A 17,594-nucleotide genomic window follows, 5' to 3' on the forward strand; every position below is an offset into this window, starting at 1 on the left:
GCTAGCAGAGCGAAAAGATGTGGTGTGTTGTAGAGTAAAGGATGCTAGCAAAGCAAAAAGATGTGGTGTGATTACAGTCCCAGTACAGCACTATAGCATGAGGCCCCAACTGTACAGTCCAAGGTCCACTAACCACAGTCTTCATAGAAAGGGATGGGGGTACTTTCTTCAAGTCAAAGCATTTGCACTGAATAATAAATTGGGTGGCCAACTCAAGTTCATCATTGTGTGTAACAATATCCCAACGTGGTCGCCAATGGACAGCAATCCACATGCGTGTGAAGCGTAGACCAAAAGCTGCTCGGAGGTGTCCTGCTGCACCAGGCAGGGGGGGAGAACAGCTGAACATGTCTGTCTAGTCAAGAACTCATCAGCTGACTGGTCACATTGGTGCCTGTGTCGTTTCTCACACACTAGAGATGTGTAAACAACATTGTGCTCCACCTCAGTTTGGAGTTATCGGAAGGTATATGGTTTAACCTGAATCTATACATCCTGGAAGCATGGAGGGGGGGAATAATAGAGATACTATATGTGAAGGTGTGCTATGACCTGGTGGGACACTCAGGGGCTGCAGCGGAAACAATGCAGCAGATCTGGGCCGAAAGGAACTGAGAGGCCACATGGCTGCAGGAGACAAAGGGCTGTGAGACGTGATATGCGTTATGGCCCTTACGGTGATCATCAATGTCTATGCATCTCTAGTGAAGTGAATAATGTGCCCAAAACTACAGACTGCGCTGGCGCTGCCCCAACATACAGCAATGTAAACACAGCCACAGAGGGATCATTCGTGCCCTGTTAACGAGAGTAGAAACACATCCAGGAGGCGTTGCTAAGACATGTGTAGCTTTCATTTACTGTTTTGAAGCTTCTCCAATATTTCCTGTAGATTTGGTGTCATTAGCTCGTATTTCCTACTAATCTTACACTCCCTGTGATTTCTTCTTTTAATAATTGCATTAACCTTTGACCTTAATGCATCCGAACCTCTCCCAAGTCCTGTGTGCAGAGCCCTCTCCCATGTCCTCATACGACTGATCGATGCCATGGTCCCTTTGGTGACATCACATTCACCATCCCAGCTCCTGCTCTAGAAGCGCAGGCGCCCTCCTCCTCTCACCTTGGACTCCAGGACGGAAGGAGCAACCCTTGTGCGGAGGAAGCAGTGGCGACCATCAATGTCTGACCTTGTAGACTACAAGTCACCAGACCGCCATCGTAAGCAAAGGCCGCTGTTGTACTCTTTCACCAAAGCGGTAAGTGTGCAAACAGTGGCCAAGATCCAGGCATGTATGAAGCAGACACCTCTACTCTTTCTTCCGGAAGAACCTTTTAAAGACAGACTTGTTCTTCGGAGGCGTGAAGGCGCCCAGGTTTCTTCCGGGAAGGTCTTCCGCCTGCCAGCCCAGCTGGTGAAGCTGCTCCCTCTGCACACTCGAGTCCTTGCTGGCCAAGGAGTGGCGCCGAGCTCTCTGCACTGGCGACGACTGGTCTCCGATGTACAGTGTGACGGAGAAGCTGCCCCCGGCCTCAAAGGCTTCTGCGGGCAGCGACACCGGGGTGACTTTCTGGTACGTGGCTGCAAGAGAGAACGACATTGTAATGACTTACCATATGTTTGAGCTACACTGCTGTCTTTTCAGTACAAAGTAAACATCTCCACCCATGGGCTAAAGGCTGCAAGCACTGATGGCTGGAAGTGGTGATGGCTGGAAGTGGTGATGGCTGAAAGCGGTGATGGCTGGAAGTGGTGATTATGGCTGGTGGTGGTAGTGATAACTGGTGGTGATGGTTGGTGGTGGTAGTGATGACTGGTGGTGATAGCTGGTGGTGTTGGTGATGGTTGGTGGTGATAGTGATGACTGGTGGTGATGGCTGGTGGTGGTGGTGACGGCTGGTAGTGGTGGAGGTGGTGGTGACAGCTGGTGGTGGTGATGATGGATAGTGGTGCTGGTGATGGGTGGAGGGAGAGGTGGTGGTGGTGATGGCTGGTGTGGGTGGTGGTGAGAGGTTATCTATTGTTTATTGCTGTTTGATAGGGTGACATTAGTTGAGTGTGCCGTTCAGGACAGGTTGGTGCGGCGTAGTGTGGAGTGAGCACAACTCTGGGAAGAGTAGCCTTCATGCCTGAGGTCCATCAGCAGAGCTGTCTGTGGATCCTAGAAGTGGAAAAGAAGAGAGTGCTCTTGGTTTGGCATTAGCGGTTTCGTTAGAGCTGTGCGTGGTCTCGATGTCAGGATACTGTGGGATGGCGCTTCTCAGAATAAGGGTGCACTGGTAGCCTGTGAGGTGACCGCAATACTGGAAAAGTAAAGGGGGTTGAAGGTCAAGATTAAGGTATAGAGGCAAAGCTGTGTGGGTGTTAGTAGTGGATGGGATGGTGTTGGTGGGAAGGGTTGAGGCACTTCAGAAGAGCTGTGTGTGGTTCAGGAGAGCTGTGTGTGGTTCGGAACAGCTGTGTATATCAGAAGAGCTGTGTGTGGTGCAGATGAGCTGCATGTACTTCAGATGAGCTGTGTGTGGTACAGAAAATCTGTGTGTGTGGGTGGGTCTCAGCAGTGGTATAGCAGGAAGTGCTGAAGCTGAGAAATGAGATATATGACTTGGGCTGAGGTAGGAGGTTGGTGCTCCAACCAAGCAAGGGGGACACTTAAGGCCAATGGAAGAGCCAGTGCTGTATCCCTCTCCCAAGTTGACGTCATCGCTCATGTTACACAACTGAAGGGTGCAGAGGTTGCAAAGGGCCAGGGCATTCCACCCTACCTGAAGTGAACGAGCGGGACCGCCTCTGGTTCGCGACCAATGCAGGGTCATCGTCTTCATGCCAACCACCGTGATGCAGCCTTGGAGAACCCACTGGTGCCCACTGGCAGAGTCTTCGCCCTACAGCATCCTGGACAGACCTGTAGTCATCTGCATTTTAATATGAAACAAAGACTGTAATTTGAAGGCAAAACAGATGCAACCATCATACACTCGTATTGAACCATTACACTACTGACTCCCTCCTCTATGCAGCCAAGCTAACAACGGTCGAACAGGAGACCTTATCGAACCAGGGTCTGCAAACTGGGGTCTCCGGCCTACTCAGAGCAAGGGTAACATTGGCTGTACCAGAAACGTTCAAGAACTAGCTTTCCACAAACGAAGGCCTTACTCCTCGCAAAAGCAAAGCTAGCATTGGTTGCACCAGACACCTTCCTAAACCAGCATTCCACAAACAAAGATCGCACTCCTCGCCAAAGCCAAGTTAGCATTGGTTGCACCAGACACCTTCACAAACCAGCGTACCACAAGCAAAGGTCGCACTCCTCACCAAATCCCAACTAGCATTGGTTGCACCAGACACCTACATAAACCAGCGTTCCACAAACAAAGGTCGCACTCCTCGCCAAAGCCAAGCTAGCATTGGTTGCACCAGCCACCTCCATAAACCAGCATTCCACAAACAAAGATCGCACTCTTCGCCAAAGCCAAGCTAGCATTGGTTGCACCAGACACCTACATAAACCAGCGTTCCACAAACAAAGGTCGCACTCCTCGCCAAGCTGCATTGGTTGTACCAGACAGCTTCATAAACGAGCATTCCACAAACAAAGGCCTCGCTCCTCGCCAAAGCCAAGCTAGGATTGGTTACACCATACACCTTCATAAACGAGCATTCCACAAACAAAGGTCTCACTCCTCACCAAAGCCAAGCTAGCTTTGGTTGTACCAGACACCTTTATAAACAAGCGTTCCACAAACAAAGGTCGCACTCCTCGCCTAAGCCAAGCTGGCATTGGTTGCACCAGACACCTTCATAAACCAACGTTCCACAAACAAAGGTCCCACTCCTCGCTAAAGCCAAGCTAGCATTGGATGCACCACACACCTTCATAAACCAGCATTCCACAAATAAAGATTGCACTCCTCACCAAGCTTCATTGGTTGTACCAGACACCTACATAAACCAGAGTTCCACAAACAAAGGTTGCACTCCTCACCAAAGCCAAGCTAGCATTGGTTGTACCAGACACCTACGTAAACCAGTGTTCCACAAACAAAGGTCGCACTCCTCGCCAAAGCCAAGCTAGCATTAGTTGCACCAGACACCTTCATAAACCAGCGTACCACAAACAAAGGTCGCACTCCTCGCTAAAGCCAAGCTAGCATTGATTGCACCAGACACCTTCATAAACCAGTGTTCCACAAACAAAGGTCGCATTCCTCGCCAAAGCCAAGATAGCATTGGTTGCACCAGACACCTTTATAAACAAGCGTTCCACAAACAAAGGTCGCACTCCTTGCCTAAGCCAAGCTAGCATTGGTTGCACCAGACACCTACATAAACCAGCGTACCACAAAGGTCGCACTTCTCGCTAAAGCCAAGCTACCATTGGTTGCACCAGACACCTACATAAACCAGCGTTCCACAAGCAAAGGTCTCGCTCCTCGCCAAAGCCAAGCTAGCGTTGGTTTGCACCAGACACATTCATAAACCATCGTTCCACAAACAAAGGTCGCACTCCTCGCCAAAGCCAAGCTAGCATTGGTTGCACCAGACACCTTTATAAACAAGCGTTCCACAAACCGCTGTCTCTCCTCTTAAAACCTGAACTAACCATGATCGCAGTTAAGACCATTATAAACCAATAAACCATATACAGAGGTCGCACTGGCACAAAAATCCAACCTTACAATGGTTCTAGTGGATATTTATGTAAGCCAATGTTTCATAAGCTAAAGTCTCCCTCTTCCTCAAAGCCAACTAACAATGATCTACAAAACACATTCATAAGCCAGTTTTCCTCAGGTCAAGGTCTCACTCCTCCCCACAGCCACACTAACAGTGGATGCACTGGAGATCTTCATAAGTCAAGATTTCACAAACAAAGGCCTACCTCCTCTCCAAAGACAATGTAACAACAGCTGCGTTTAAGGCCGTCTTACTCCGTCGTCCCATTAAGTTAAGTCTCCCTGCTCCCCAAAGCCAAGCTAAGGAAGCTTGTGTGGAAGACCACCAACAACAACCAACACTTCACAAACTGGACCACACCTGCCCAGAGACGGGCTTACAATGTCTGTACCCACACTAATCCTGGAGTCTCTTACCACGAACCCGATGGATGGTGTAGTGTATTCTACATCCCCTAGCACAGAGGCAGGGTGACTCGAATAACACAAAGGCCATTGCCGGCCAGTGAGGCAGGAGAGGGTGGGTGTGAACCAGTGCTTAATTTATAAAAGGAATAAGTGTCAGGGCCATCGTCAGGAGGCCACTGCAGCTTGACCACCCATTGCCCCCGCCAGCACTGCCAGTGACACTAACAACACAACTACTAACCATCACACTCCTGCAAGTGTGACTATTCCAGGCCTCTAAGCTGTACTAGCTTGGGTGGCAGGCTTTAGTCACATTTAATGTATGTTGAATTAATAAACAATTGTTGCTGTGCTAATTTCTAGATTAGAAAAACAGTGCCCCCATGTGGCAGTCCGTGGTAAGTGCTGGTGTTGACAATTAAATGCCGGTGCCGAGCATTGGAAACCACATGCACAAATTAAGTACTGGTGTGAACCTCAAGAGTGTCACAGGCAGGTGGATATGACAGGAAGCCGACACAAGCAGAACTGATTTCTCGTTCTCTTGTCTCTTCGCCAGTCCCACCAGGTTGTTGTTCGTGGGCTCACCTCTTTTTAAGGACGTGGGTTCCGGTCTCCCTGATGGCCACTGCAGCCGGGCGCTCGGCCTGCTCACGAACGAGACTTCCTTCAGCGGTGCCGAACTGGGCCGGACATACCCAGACAGGTGGGTGCAACTGGACCTGCCAGCACTGGTCACCCCAGCAGCCCTGGACAATGCGGAGAGATACAGAGAGCGCTGGTTACTAAGGAGCAATGCATTGTGGAATGAACAGCGCCTGGCCACATATATTATTGTATTTTTTATAAATTGTGGCTAAACATCAACAGATCAACATGAAACAGCAATTACACTGTAAAACCTTACTATTTAAAGAAATGAATTTTATTAAAATGGTGCCCTGGTTTTGAAGAAAGGCATTAAAACCCCTAAAATGAAACATCAATCCACTTAAGAGTGTGACTTAAAAGAGATCCTCAATTTCTGGCCCTTTTTACAATGTGTAAGGATGTGCAGCTGTTTATTTTTTAAGCTGTGTATTTATTAATGAATTTATTTATTGATTTACAAATTAAGTACTGACCCAAGGGCATCAGTGTGAGATGAAGCAATGATATGATGGAAAGGCCCGCATCTGACTCAATCTTAGCAAACATATGGACTTGAAAAACGTGAAGTATAATTTGTTTTTAGAGTTTTCAAGTCAATATTTTTTTGCCACAAATAACCAGCAAGATGTAAACTACAGCTAAGCTAGAGGCCTGAGGCCTGGTGTGAAACTGTGAAGAAGCCCGGTAAGTCGTAAAGGTTAGCCAGAATGATATTATATATCTAGGTAAATATATAATTAATATTAATGTACCTTATCGTATACTAATGACACGTGCACGGCTATCAACTTGTTAGTGACTGCGAATCAACAGTGCGACACAGAGGTGCTGGAACCATTTTTCGATGAGGGGGTGCGGCCCTCAATGCTACATCATTAAAGTCATGGGCCTTGTGCAAAATCCAAGCATCACACAATGAGCAAGTGTAGCAAATGGGCCACGCCCACGCAGTAAGAGGGTGATACGAGTGTAGTATGGTGCTCGTAGTACATTCTAAAGCACAGTGTCACAAATGTATTATTAACGCATAGTGTGTAAGTGCATTGTTATTTACAGTCTGCGCGTATTCCTTTGAAATGGGCAGAAAACTATATAACGCACATACTGTGAAGTGAAGTAGTGTGGCTCACTGGTTAGAGGCGGCAGACCCGAGAGCAGAGGACGGCCTGGGACCAGGGTTCGATTCCCGGCGCGGCAGGTTTCTGGACCAGGGTCAGCGGACTCGATAATTCTCTCGCCTCGGTACCCACTCTGATCAGCGATCACACTCGGCAACTCTGGGTATTAGCTTGCCTCATCTTCACTAACGGCCCCACCAGACCGCCGGGATGCCTGGTCTCACCCTGGAGATACCCATTAAGGGACCATCTCTCAGGGAAGCCAGGAAGGGTTTCGCAGCGGTCGAAGCGCCTTGGGACCCTACGGGTAAGTAGTGCGCTATATAAATGCCAATACATTTACATTTACTGTAATGCATGGAAATCAGGTTTCAGCAAATACTTATCATTCACTCATCACCAACAAAAGTGTCTTAATTTGTTTGATCCTATTGAAATCTTTGTTTCCTTCACACTTTTGAAATAAAATATGCCTCATATGTGCTTTCCTAATGATTGATGAATGTTGAAATATGTTTATTTACACGTTCTTAAATGTTGTTGTGTTAGAATAAAACTAACATCTAACAGCCTTTCCTTTCACAATCCCTGTACCCCCAAGAAGATTGTTACACAATTCCTTGACAAAATCCTCTCAACCTGCAGTCAGAGTAAGAAAAGGAAAGTAAACATCGATCTCCATTTTAAAAGAATAAGCATCAATTTGTCATAAGACAGCCTGACATTTGACCTCTGGCTATGAATGCACAACACATATAAGCAACAAGACAATAGCAGGCCTCTTTATTTAATGGCCTCTTTATGGCTCATTCGCCTTATGAACTCCAGCATGGTTATTCTGGGGGTGTGGCAGCCTCCCCCGCTCACCCCCCCGTATTTCCAGCGCCTATGGTGAGACATGAACAGACAACCAGCCTCGAGCACAGAACTGATAGCAGATGCTAAAGAAATCCACTCCAATGCAGTGTGTGGTGTCAGTCACGAAATGGGCAGCAGGTGGCGCCGCCGGATAAAGAATCGCCGCAGAGACCGTGGCCATCATTTGCTGTTCTTTCAGGACTTGGAAAAGTTCCACACTAGGCTGCTGAACTTGCATGAGCCTTGTAGTCATGTAACATGTATGTGTAAAACCAGCATTACAACTGCCAGACTTGGAAGCTTCACACCGGGACTGGAAAAGCGTTGTGACTGACTCCGGAATCTGGGGATCACGGTTCGATCCCCAGGGCCGGCGGCAGATTAGCCCAGCACCATGTGACTCTGGGCAATAGCCCCCAGCGCCTAGAGACCCTTATGGGTGATTGTGCACTTTACAAATGTGGATTATTATTTGTGCGAGGCTGCGACGACGACGGAGGGCGCACCCGAGCTGGAATGGGGTCATAAATATATAACCCGAAAGAAGACACTTGGGGGTCCCACTCACTTTTCAAGCTTCCTTCTGATATCATTTATAACAGAAAACATTGCGCAAGGAAAGAACTCCTTTGCGTCCCCCATGCAACACTAGGCGGCGATCTATGCACAGATATGAATTCAGCAGCCCACATGCCTCGAACGTAGGAATGCCAACACGGACACGGCGAATATGGTTCTGTGAACCAGCCCCGAGCACGTGCACTCGGGTTTTTTTATTTGCGGGGTCGCGTGACAGGTGTAGCCCGTGTTGGATGGGTGAGGGGGTGTGTTTGTGTGGGCCGGCCCTCGAAGGAGTGGCTGCAGAAACACTAGACTGTGTCCAGCAGGACACAACAACTGTGCCTTCCCGAGGGGTCCCCCAAAAATGCTACTTCACCCCCTCTTGAACCTGCTGTGCTACCGCAAGGAGGGGAAGCAGCTGATGAAGGGGAGTCATTGGGGCGAGCCCCTTATGTCCATTTGTACAGTCGGATAGAACAAAAAGGGTGGGTGCAGAACAGATGAACCAGTGCGAACCCTCGGCCGACCCCTCTTCAAAGCTGGGTCTGTGTATATTGTAATGAAAAGTGTGGGGGTGCTGGGGCGGATCCTGAAATACCGGAAGTGCCTGCTCACCCTAGACAAGATGTGTGTGGCACTTTACACACTTGAAGAGGCAGTGGGGTCTTGCTTCATCCCAGCACTAAAGACCCCTGCTTGGTCTGCACACCTGGAGCCAGCTGCAGGAGAGACAAAGTTGGCTGCAGCAGCTCAGCTTCCACGGGTGCCCCGGTGTTGGAAGGGGCATTCCTGTACATTCAGCAATACATAAGAGTCTGGGATCTCTCTCGTAGGGGGCCCCAAGTAACTCACACTCTCCCATAAATCATTGTTTTATAGTCAATCAGTCAATCAATCGTTTATATAGCACAGCGGATCACCCCTGAGGTCTCAAGGCGCTTAGGGTGACCAACTGGCATTGGTGCAAATTCAGGATGGTGAGTGTAAAAATTCAGAACAAAGGGTCAAAATTCAGGACGCAAATTCAGGACAGGAGGTCAAAATTCAGGACAAAACTTCAGGACAATAGGTACGTTTTACAGACACATCAGAGGTCGCGCAATAGTATATAAGTAAACCCAGCCATTTCCAAACATATTCAACCATTTGCAAACCTATCCATCGTGTATCCTTCCATCTATCATTTCACTCATCCATCCCTTCATCCATCCTTTCACTCATCTCCATTATCCATCCATCCATCCATCCATCCACCATTTCACCCTATCCATCTGTACACTTATCCATCCACTCTTTATCCCATCCATCCATTCACTCATCCATTCAGCCATTTACCCTTTCACCAATCCAGCCATCCTTTCACTTACTAATCCATCCACCCATCCACTATTTTAGTCATCCATCCATCCTCCCTTTCTCTCTCCATCGACCCTTTCACTCAGCCATCCTTCCTTCCATCCATCCATCCATCCACCCACCCATCCATCCATCCATCTACTCATCCACTCATGAATCCATCCATTGATCCTATCACTCATCCATCTATCATTTCACTCCTTCACACATATATTCATCCTTTTGTCCATCTACCCTCCCTTTCACTCATTCATCCATCCTTACATCCACCCTTTCACTCATACGTCCATTCATTCACCCTTGCACTTATCAATCCATCCTTTTACTCATCCACCTACCCACCCATCATCCACCCAACCATCCACCCACCCACCATCCACCCACCCACTCATCCATCCTTTCACCCACCCACCATCCAATCCACTGATCCATCCTTTCACCCACCCACTATCCACCCATCCACTCATCCATCCATCCATCCTTTCACCCACCCACTCATCCATCCATCCATCCTTTCACCCACCCAGTCATCATCCATCCATCCTTTCACCCACCCACTCATCATCCATCCATCCTTTCACCCACCGACTCTCCATCCATCCATCCTTTCACCCACCCATCATCCATCCATCCATCCATCCATCCGTCCTTCCCCTCATCATCCATCCTTCCCCTCATCATCCATCCATCCTTTTCCCTCATCATCCATCCATCCATCCTTCTACCCACCCATCATCCACCCATCCTTCCCCTCATCATCCATCCATCCTTCCCCTCATCATCCATCCATCCTTTTACCCACCCCCTCATCATCCATCCATTCCCTAATCATCCATCCATCCTTTCACGCACCCCCTCATCATCCATCCATCCACCCTTCCCCTCATCATCCATCCATCCACCCTTCCCCTCATCATCCATCCTTTCACCCACCCCCTCATCATCTATCCATCCATCCATCCCCTCATCATCCATCCATCCATCCTTCCCCTCATCATCCATCCATCCATCCTTCCCCTCATCATCCATCCTTCCCCTCATCATCTATCCTTCCCCTCATCATCCATCCATCCTTTCACCCACCCATCCATCCATCCTTCCCCTCTATCCATCCCCTCATCCACCCATCCATCCCCTCATCCATCCATCCATCCCCTCACCCATCCCCTCATCCATCCATCCATCCCCTCACCCATCCATCCATCCCCTCACCCATCCATCCATCCCCTCACCCATCCATCCATCCCCCTCACCCATCCATCCTTCCCCTCATCCAGCCATCCTTCCCCTCATCCATCCATCCATCCCCTCACCCATCCCCTCATCCATCCATCCATCCCCTCACCCATCCATCCATCCCCTCACCCATCCATCCATCCCCTCACCCATCCATCCATCCCCCTCACCCATCCATCCTTCCCCTCATCCATCCATCCTTCCCCTCATCCAGCCATCCTTCCCCTCATCCATCCTTCCTTTCATCCATCCATCATCCATCCTTCCCCCTCATCCATCCATCCATCCATCCATCTCCTGATCCATCCATCCTTCCCCTCATCCCTCCATCCTTCCCCTCCATCCATCCATCCTCCCCCTCCATCCATCCTTCCCCTCATCCATCCATCCTTCCCCTCATCCATCCATCCTTCCCCTCATCCACCCATCCTTCCCCTCCATCCATCCATCCCCTCCATCCATCCATCCATCCCCTCCATCCATCCACTCCATCCATCCATCCATCCATCCTTCCCCTCATCCATCCATCCTTCCCCTCATCCATCCATCCATCCTTCCCCACCATCCATCCATCCATCCTTCTCCTCATCCATCATCCTTCCCCTCATCCATCTTTCCCCTCATCTATCATCCAGCTACCCTTCCACCCATACATCCAGCTATTTACATTTTCTCTCCATCCTTCCCCTCACTCATCAACCCATCCATCCTCTCTCATTGGCCATTTATTCAATCTTTCATTCATCCATTCACCCTTTCACTAATTCATGCAGCCATTCACACATCCCTTCACTTACTTACTCGCCAACCTTTCCATATTAATTTTGAGCTGAGCCTTTTTGAGAAGAGGCCCATCAAGAACTTCACCCTCGCTGCAGGGGCCGTTCCAGGACTGGGGCAGAAGCCACCCAGGGCGGAGACAGGATCCACCACAGGGGGGGACAAGAGCCACCAAAGATGGGGGTGGACTGGAGCCACCACATGGGGGGACAGGTGCCATCACAGGCGGGGGTGGACTGGAGCCACCACATGGGGGGACAGGTGCCATCACAGGCGGGGGTGGACTGGAGCCACCACATAGGGGGGACATGAGCCATCACAGGCGGGGGTGGACTGGAGCCACCACATGGGGGGGACATGAGCCATCACAGGCGGGGGTGGACTGGAGCCACCACATGGGGGGGACATGAGCCATTACAGGCGGGGGTGGACTGGAGCCACCACATAGGGGGGACATGAGCCATCACAGGCGGGGGTGGACTGGAGCCACCACATGGGGGGGACATGAGCCATCACAGGCGGGGGTGGACTGGAGCCACCACATGGGGGGACAGGTGCCATCACAGGCGGGGGTGGACTGGAGCCACCACATAGGGGGGACATGAGCCATCACAGGCGGGGGTGGACTGGAGCCACCACATGGGGGGGACATGAGCCATCACAGGCGGGGGTGGACTGGAGCCACCACATGGGGGGGACATGAGCCATCACAGGCGGGGGTGGACTGGAGCCACCACATGGGGGGACAGGAGCCATCACAGGCGGGGGTGGACTGGAGCCACCACATGGGGGGACAGGAGCCATCACAGGCGGGGGTGGACAGGAGCCACCACATGGGGAGACAGGAGCCATCACAGGAGAGGGAACACAGGGGTGGGCATGCAGTATTCTAGTATCATATTCGGCTTCTCGCCCCCTCCTGCACAAGACAACGAGAAGACAGGCTCTCTGTCCAAAATGCCATCCCCCACTGTGATGTACAGTACTTACAGGAGATACTCTAAGAGAACTGATTGAACTGATTGTCCTCCATACTCTGTTAATCAGTGTGGGTGCGATTGTGCCATTTCTTTATTTTATTACATTAAAGACTGCATGTTTGAAGAACCGAGGTTTGCTTACAATTTAGTGACAGTAATTACGCTCTGTGAAGAGAACCACGTGCTGCCTCGGTGTAATCAGGGGTGTAATCTGGCCGAGTCTCAGATGTTTGGGGCCCTGGGTAGAAATGGAATGTGTGAGCCCCCCTCTAAATAGCAGAGACATGACACATTCAGGGCTGTTTGCATGTGAATAGATGTCGCTGCTCCTGAACCGGCAGCCCCTCCCTCTCAATCACCTTCGAAGCACCTCTTAACAGGTCATCAAGGGCTGGAGGTGTGAGGGTAGCCATCCCGCTGCTTCTCCTTTGCTGCTGGGTGTCCGAGCTTTGCTACTGCATGGGAGTCAAGAAGGGAAGTGGGTGGAAGCTGTGCCGGCTTAAGGGTGGAGCAACCGGTGCCCTGTTAAAATGACGGACAAATGGCGTCCGTTAAAGATTCCTTCATGGACAACGGACAGACGGCCGAAATTACGGACTGTCCGTGAAATTTACGGACGGTTGGTCACCCTAAAGGCGCTGGAGAAGCTGGCTGCTGTGTAATAGTTTGTTCATTCGACCCACCAGGTCTTGAGTTCTATCTGAATTGCTGGATCGAAGGTGCCATCCTGCGTGTAGGGGGTGGTTGTTCCAAGCCTTGGCCACCAGGTGTGAGAAGGAACGCTGTGTATGTTACACAGATTGTTTCGATTGAAGTGAACCAACACTAAAACTGTCAGAATGATCCAGACGTGTAAAGCGGAGCCTTGGACTGACTGACCATGTCATGTTCACTGACCTCCATCTATCCACACAGGTGCCTCAAGCGGTCCTGAGCCCCTGCGTGAACAGCTTATTCTGTTGTAGTTATTTTCTTGGAATTCCAATATTGCCTGTTTAGCTCTATCATTATAAGTAAAGGCTACACACAGGGCGTTAAGTGGGATGAAAAAACTGGAGGGTCTCTCAAAGGGGCGTGGCTTAAAAACACATAAACTACAAATCTGTGCTTAGCATAGTGTGCCGCACGACTTGTATTTTGCTGTTTCTGTCATTGCATCCAGATATATGATACAACAAGTAACATCATACCTACAACAAGTCAGGAGTATTGGCTTTGTCAATGGTTGTTAGTTGCATAAGATAAATATGCAGCAACTATGGCTTGTAAGTAATATTGTAAAAGCGTCCACTTAATGCCCTGGTGACACCACGACAATGTTGCTGCTCCTGAGATTCAAAAAGAGATTGGAAATCCATAGAAAAAAATGACTTGCTTTAAAAGGATTTCCCTTCCCCTACAACGCTCACCTGGCATGACGTCATGCCGTAACTTCTCCACTGGTGAGAAGTGAGCAGTGTGAGCAGCGCATATCGATGTGGCTGCTGTCACTCCAGTCTGGAAAAAAAACAGACCGCCTGTGCCAGGGCACAAAACAGAGCCCAATAGAGACCCGTTTCAAGGCCCCTTTAAAAAGACTGCTGGTGCTCAGACCCGGTGAGACCCGGCCCACTTAAAGCCCTGAGTACATATGATAAAATACAATAGGAAATCCATAGAAGACAACTGACTCACTCACAACGGGGATGACTCGAGAACTCATGATAGCACCAGATATTCAGAAATGCCACTGGAACACTCAGCATCTCCAGATCAACACAGGAAAGGTCTGTGGGCAGGATGAGCTGTGTGTGCTTAACACAGACAACTTCCGATCCCTGCACTGGGAGAGCTACTTGCTTCTGAGGTACAATTATTTGTGATCTCTGAATAGGACAACGTCAGAGGGGATCACCTGACATGAAAGTTCCGGAACAGCTACTCACATCTGACATGAGACACCATGAGGAAGAAACACACACCCAACATGAGACTTCAGGTGTAGGTATTCACACCTGACATCACAAGAAGGGCACCCCTAAAATTAGATTTTAGTTTCTAGAGAGGGGGACCAACACATGAAATGCCCATAAGCATTCCTGTATAACCTATACTAGAACATTGGAATGTTGGGAGCTCCATTGCAGCCAATGGAGTGCTTGCTCCCTGCTTCTAGGGGCCGGTAAAGGCCCGCAGAGCAACATTCCAATGTTCTACAAAGGCTTCTCGATGCTCGAGGGGATTTATATCCCCTCGAGCTTCGAGAACCCTTTGTTTAATTTGTTAGAACATTCTGCCCTCTAGTGGCAGAATTTTCTAATAGCCTTATAGCCATTCGTAGCAGGGCTATACCGGCAATTAAAGTCCCGCTTTCTCGTTAAAGTCCCTCGCCTTCTGCTCGGGCCCTTAACGATTCAGTGGGTCTTTAATATCCGGTATAGCCCGCTACAGCGGGCTATAAGGCTATATTAACCTTTCAATATAATCTATAAAAGAAATGAATGTCAGAATATACAACTATGCAGTCAACTATGCAGTTACTTTTTACTATCAACAACTCGTCTGCATCGCAGGAGGCCTTTCAAAACACAATGCTTCATCTGTGACTGGACAAACAGCAATCATCTAAAGCGAAATTCTGAGAAAAGAGACATTTTCATAACCAGAATTAAGGCTGTCTCTTGAAGTCCTTCATTCTGGCCATCAGCGATGGGCATCCACCACAGTTCAAAAAAGCAGTAAATAGCCTCAGGGCACTGAGCGAGGAGGCTCTCTGGATGAAGCCCAAGCTAGGAGCAGTCTCTTCCCAATGCTTCTTGCAACTCTGAAGAACCAGGAATCTTAGGAAACTCCTTCCCCACAAAGCCCTTGTCCTAGTAGTCGTGGCCTTGGTCATTTCAAGAATCGACTATGCTAACTTTCTCTGTCTTGGTTTCCCCAAAGGCCTCATTCGCGGGAAACAGTGTTTAAAACGCTTCCGTTACATTGCGTTCCTTTTACAACGTGGTTGTTACATCGACCGCGTTGTTAGAACGCAATAACTTTACATAGACTTTATATCGACTTGCTGTAGGGAGCGCTCCAACCTAAGGAATAGTATAATTTATTATTCTAACACCTTCCCCACTGTTGCACACGCTGGAGTTGCAATAGAACATTTTACTATTCCTAAGTCCAGCGCGCCCCCCTACAGCAAGTCGATGTAATGAGTTGCGATGTAAAGGTATCGCTTTCTAACAATACGGTTGTTGTAACGACTGTGTTGTAATAGAACCCAATGTAATAGCATGCTTAGTAAAATGCTATATTCCTCAATCGCAGACTCCATCTGGCCCAGAGCCAGGCTGCCACATTAATCTTCCGTCAACCCTTCACAGCAGTGGGCCCAGGCCACAGACATGGCTTCTTCAGCACAGAGCGCCTCGCAGAACTCGTCATCGACCTCTCAAAGATGCGGACTCAAGATTGAGGTTCAAGAACCTGCCTGGCAGACCCCCTCCCCATGGGTGTCACAGTGACAGCCCTTCAGTGGCTGCTGCATCTTTCCCTTTCCAGGCTGTCCTTACAGAACACATGTGAACCACACAGACCATATCCTTACCCTGACGTGGGAGGTGGGGTCCCCTCCGGTGGACGGGCAGCCGCCTGGAAGAAATCCTCCTCATCGAACCCTGTCGTACAAAGTGAGAGAAGTGTAAGAGTTAGAGACATGCAGTAACCCACATACATGGAATCCCTGCATGCATATGTCAAACACAAGCACACAGACACACACATTCACATATAGAGCCCCCTCACATGCATGCAGACCACACAAGAACAAACCCACACAGACACACACGCATGCACTGACCTCTCCTCTGAACACGGACCGCACACATGCACACACACAGACACAAGTTCTTACCGCACATGCATACTACACACACACACACACACACATTCACATATAGAGACCCCTCACATGCATGCAGACCACACAAGCAGAAACCCATACAGACACACACACAAATGCACTGACCTCTCCTCTGTACACGGTTACCGCACATGCATACTACACACACACACACACTAACAGATCTCTCTCCACTAAGTGAGGACCACAAAGATAAAGACACACACATGACATGCACAGATTGCTACCTCTCATGCAAAGCCACACACGCACACACACATACATGATCAGAGCCTTCTCCTGCTGGTGTACAACACAGACAAGCACAATGCACAGACCCCGCTCCCGTCAGGAAGACCCCGTACAAACACGTAGGCTCCTCCTCTGCTGGCATATCAAAACCACATGCACACAGACCAACACACACACAAGATTCTACGACGAAAAATGGACCAGAAAATAATGTGATACAAAAATATTGCTGAAAAATTATTGAGATCAAAAATATTGACATTATATATACATAATATGAAGCGCCAGTATACTGACCACAAAAATACTGTGGGCCAAAACATCACTTATATACATGTAAATGTAACAAACATTCTTTATAATTTTAAAAAGTACATTGGTTTTCAAAAGTAATACATTAAAAATACATATATATTTACCTTGAACATAAATGAAACAATCTTTCAAACATTTAGAGCCTGATTACGATTTTGGGTGGACTGCGCCACCGTCAGGCCATCACATGCTTCATAATTTTGTGACTTGGTACTTACACATCCAACTTCTGATTAGTAAAAATGCAAAGATGGCACAAACCTTCCCATTTGTACTAACTGTAAATGAATATTCCCTGAATATTTCCACTTTATTTCTATATTAGATATTTTGAAGCTAGTGAAGGCAAGCTAGTAAGAGTGCGTAAAACAGGACTGCTACTTTGAATATTCGCGACTCACTCGTAACATAACTTAACAGGTGCAGTTGTAAAGCGCACCATTACCCATAGGTGTCCAGGCGCTGAATAACAGATGTTTATTGTTACCCAACTCAATGGTACACATTTTATCGACCTCAGATGGA

General features: G+C 48.8%; 1 protein-coding gene across 2 annotated transcripts in view; it reads right to left on the reverse strand.

Annotated features, from left to right (window-relative positions):
- Positions 1 to 837: 837 nt before the first annotated feature.
- LOC147706727 (uncharacterized) overlaps positions 838 to 17,594 on the reverse strand; it is a 235,996-nt gene continuing 219,239 nt past the window's right edge. For both annotated transcript variants that reach the window (XM_086925870.1, XM_086925869.1), the window contains 4 exons: positions 16,209 to 16,278; positions 5,677 to 5,837; positions 2,767 to 2,916; positions 838 to 1,582 (listed from right to left, as the gene is read on the reverse strand). In XM_086925870.1, coding sequence (XP_086781996.1) covers positions 1,311 to 1,582; positions 2,767 to 2,916; positions 5,677 to 5,837; positions 16,209 to 16,278 — 653 coding nt within the window. In that variant the 3' untranslated portion in view covers positions 838 to 1,310. The remainder of the gene's footprint in view (positions 1,583 to 2,766; positions 2,917 to 5,676; positions 5,838 to 16,208; positions 16,279 to 17,594) is intronic.

The sequence above is a fragment of the Lissotriton vulgaris genome, chromosome 6 (assembly GCF_964263255.1).
Source record: "Lissotriton vulgaris chromosome 6, aLisVul1.2, whole genome shotgun sequence".
Classification (NCBI taxonomy): Eukaryota; Metazoa; Chordata; class Amphibia; order Caudata; family Salamandridae; genus Lissotriton; species Lissotriton vulgaris.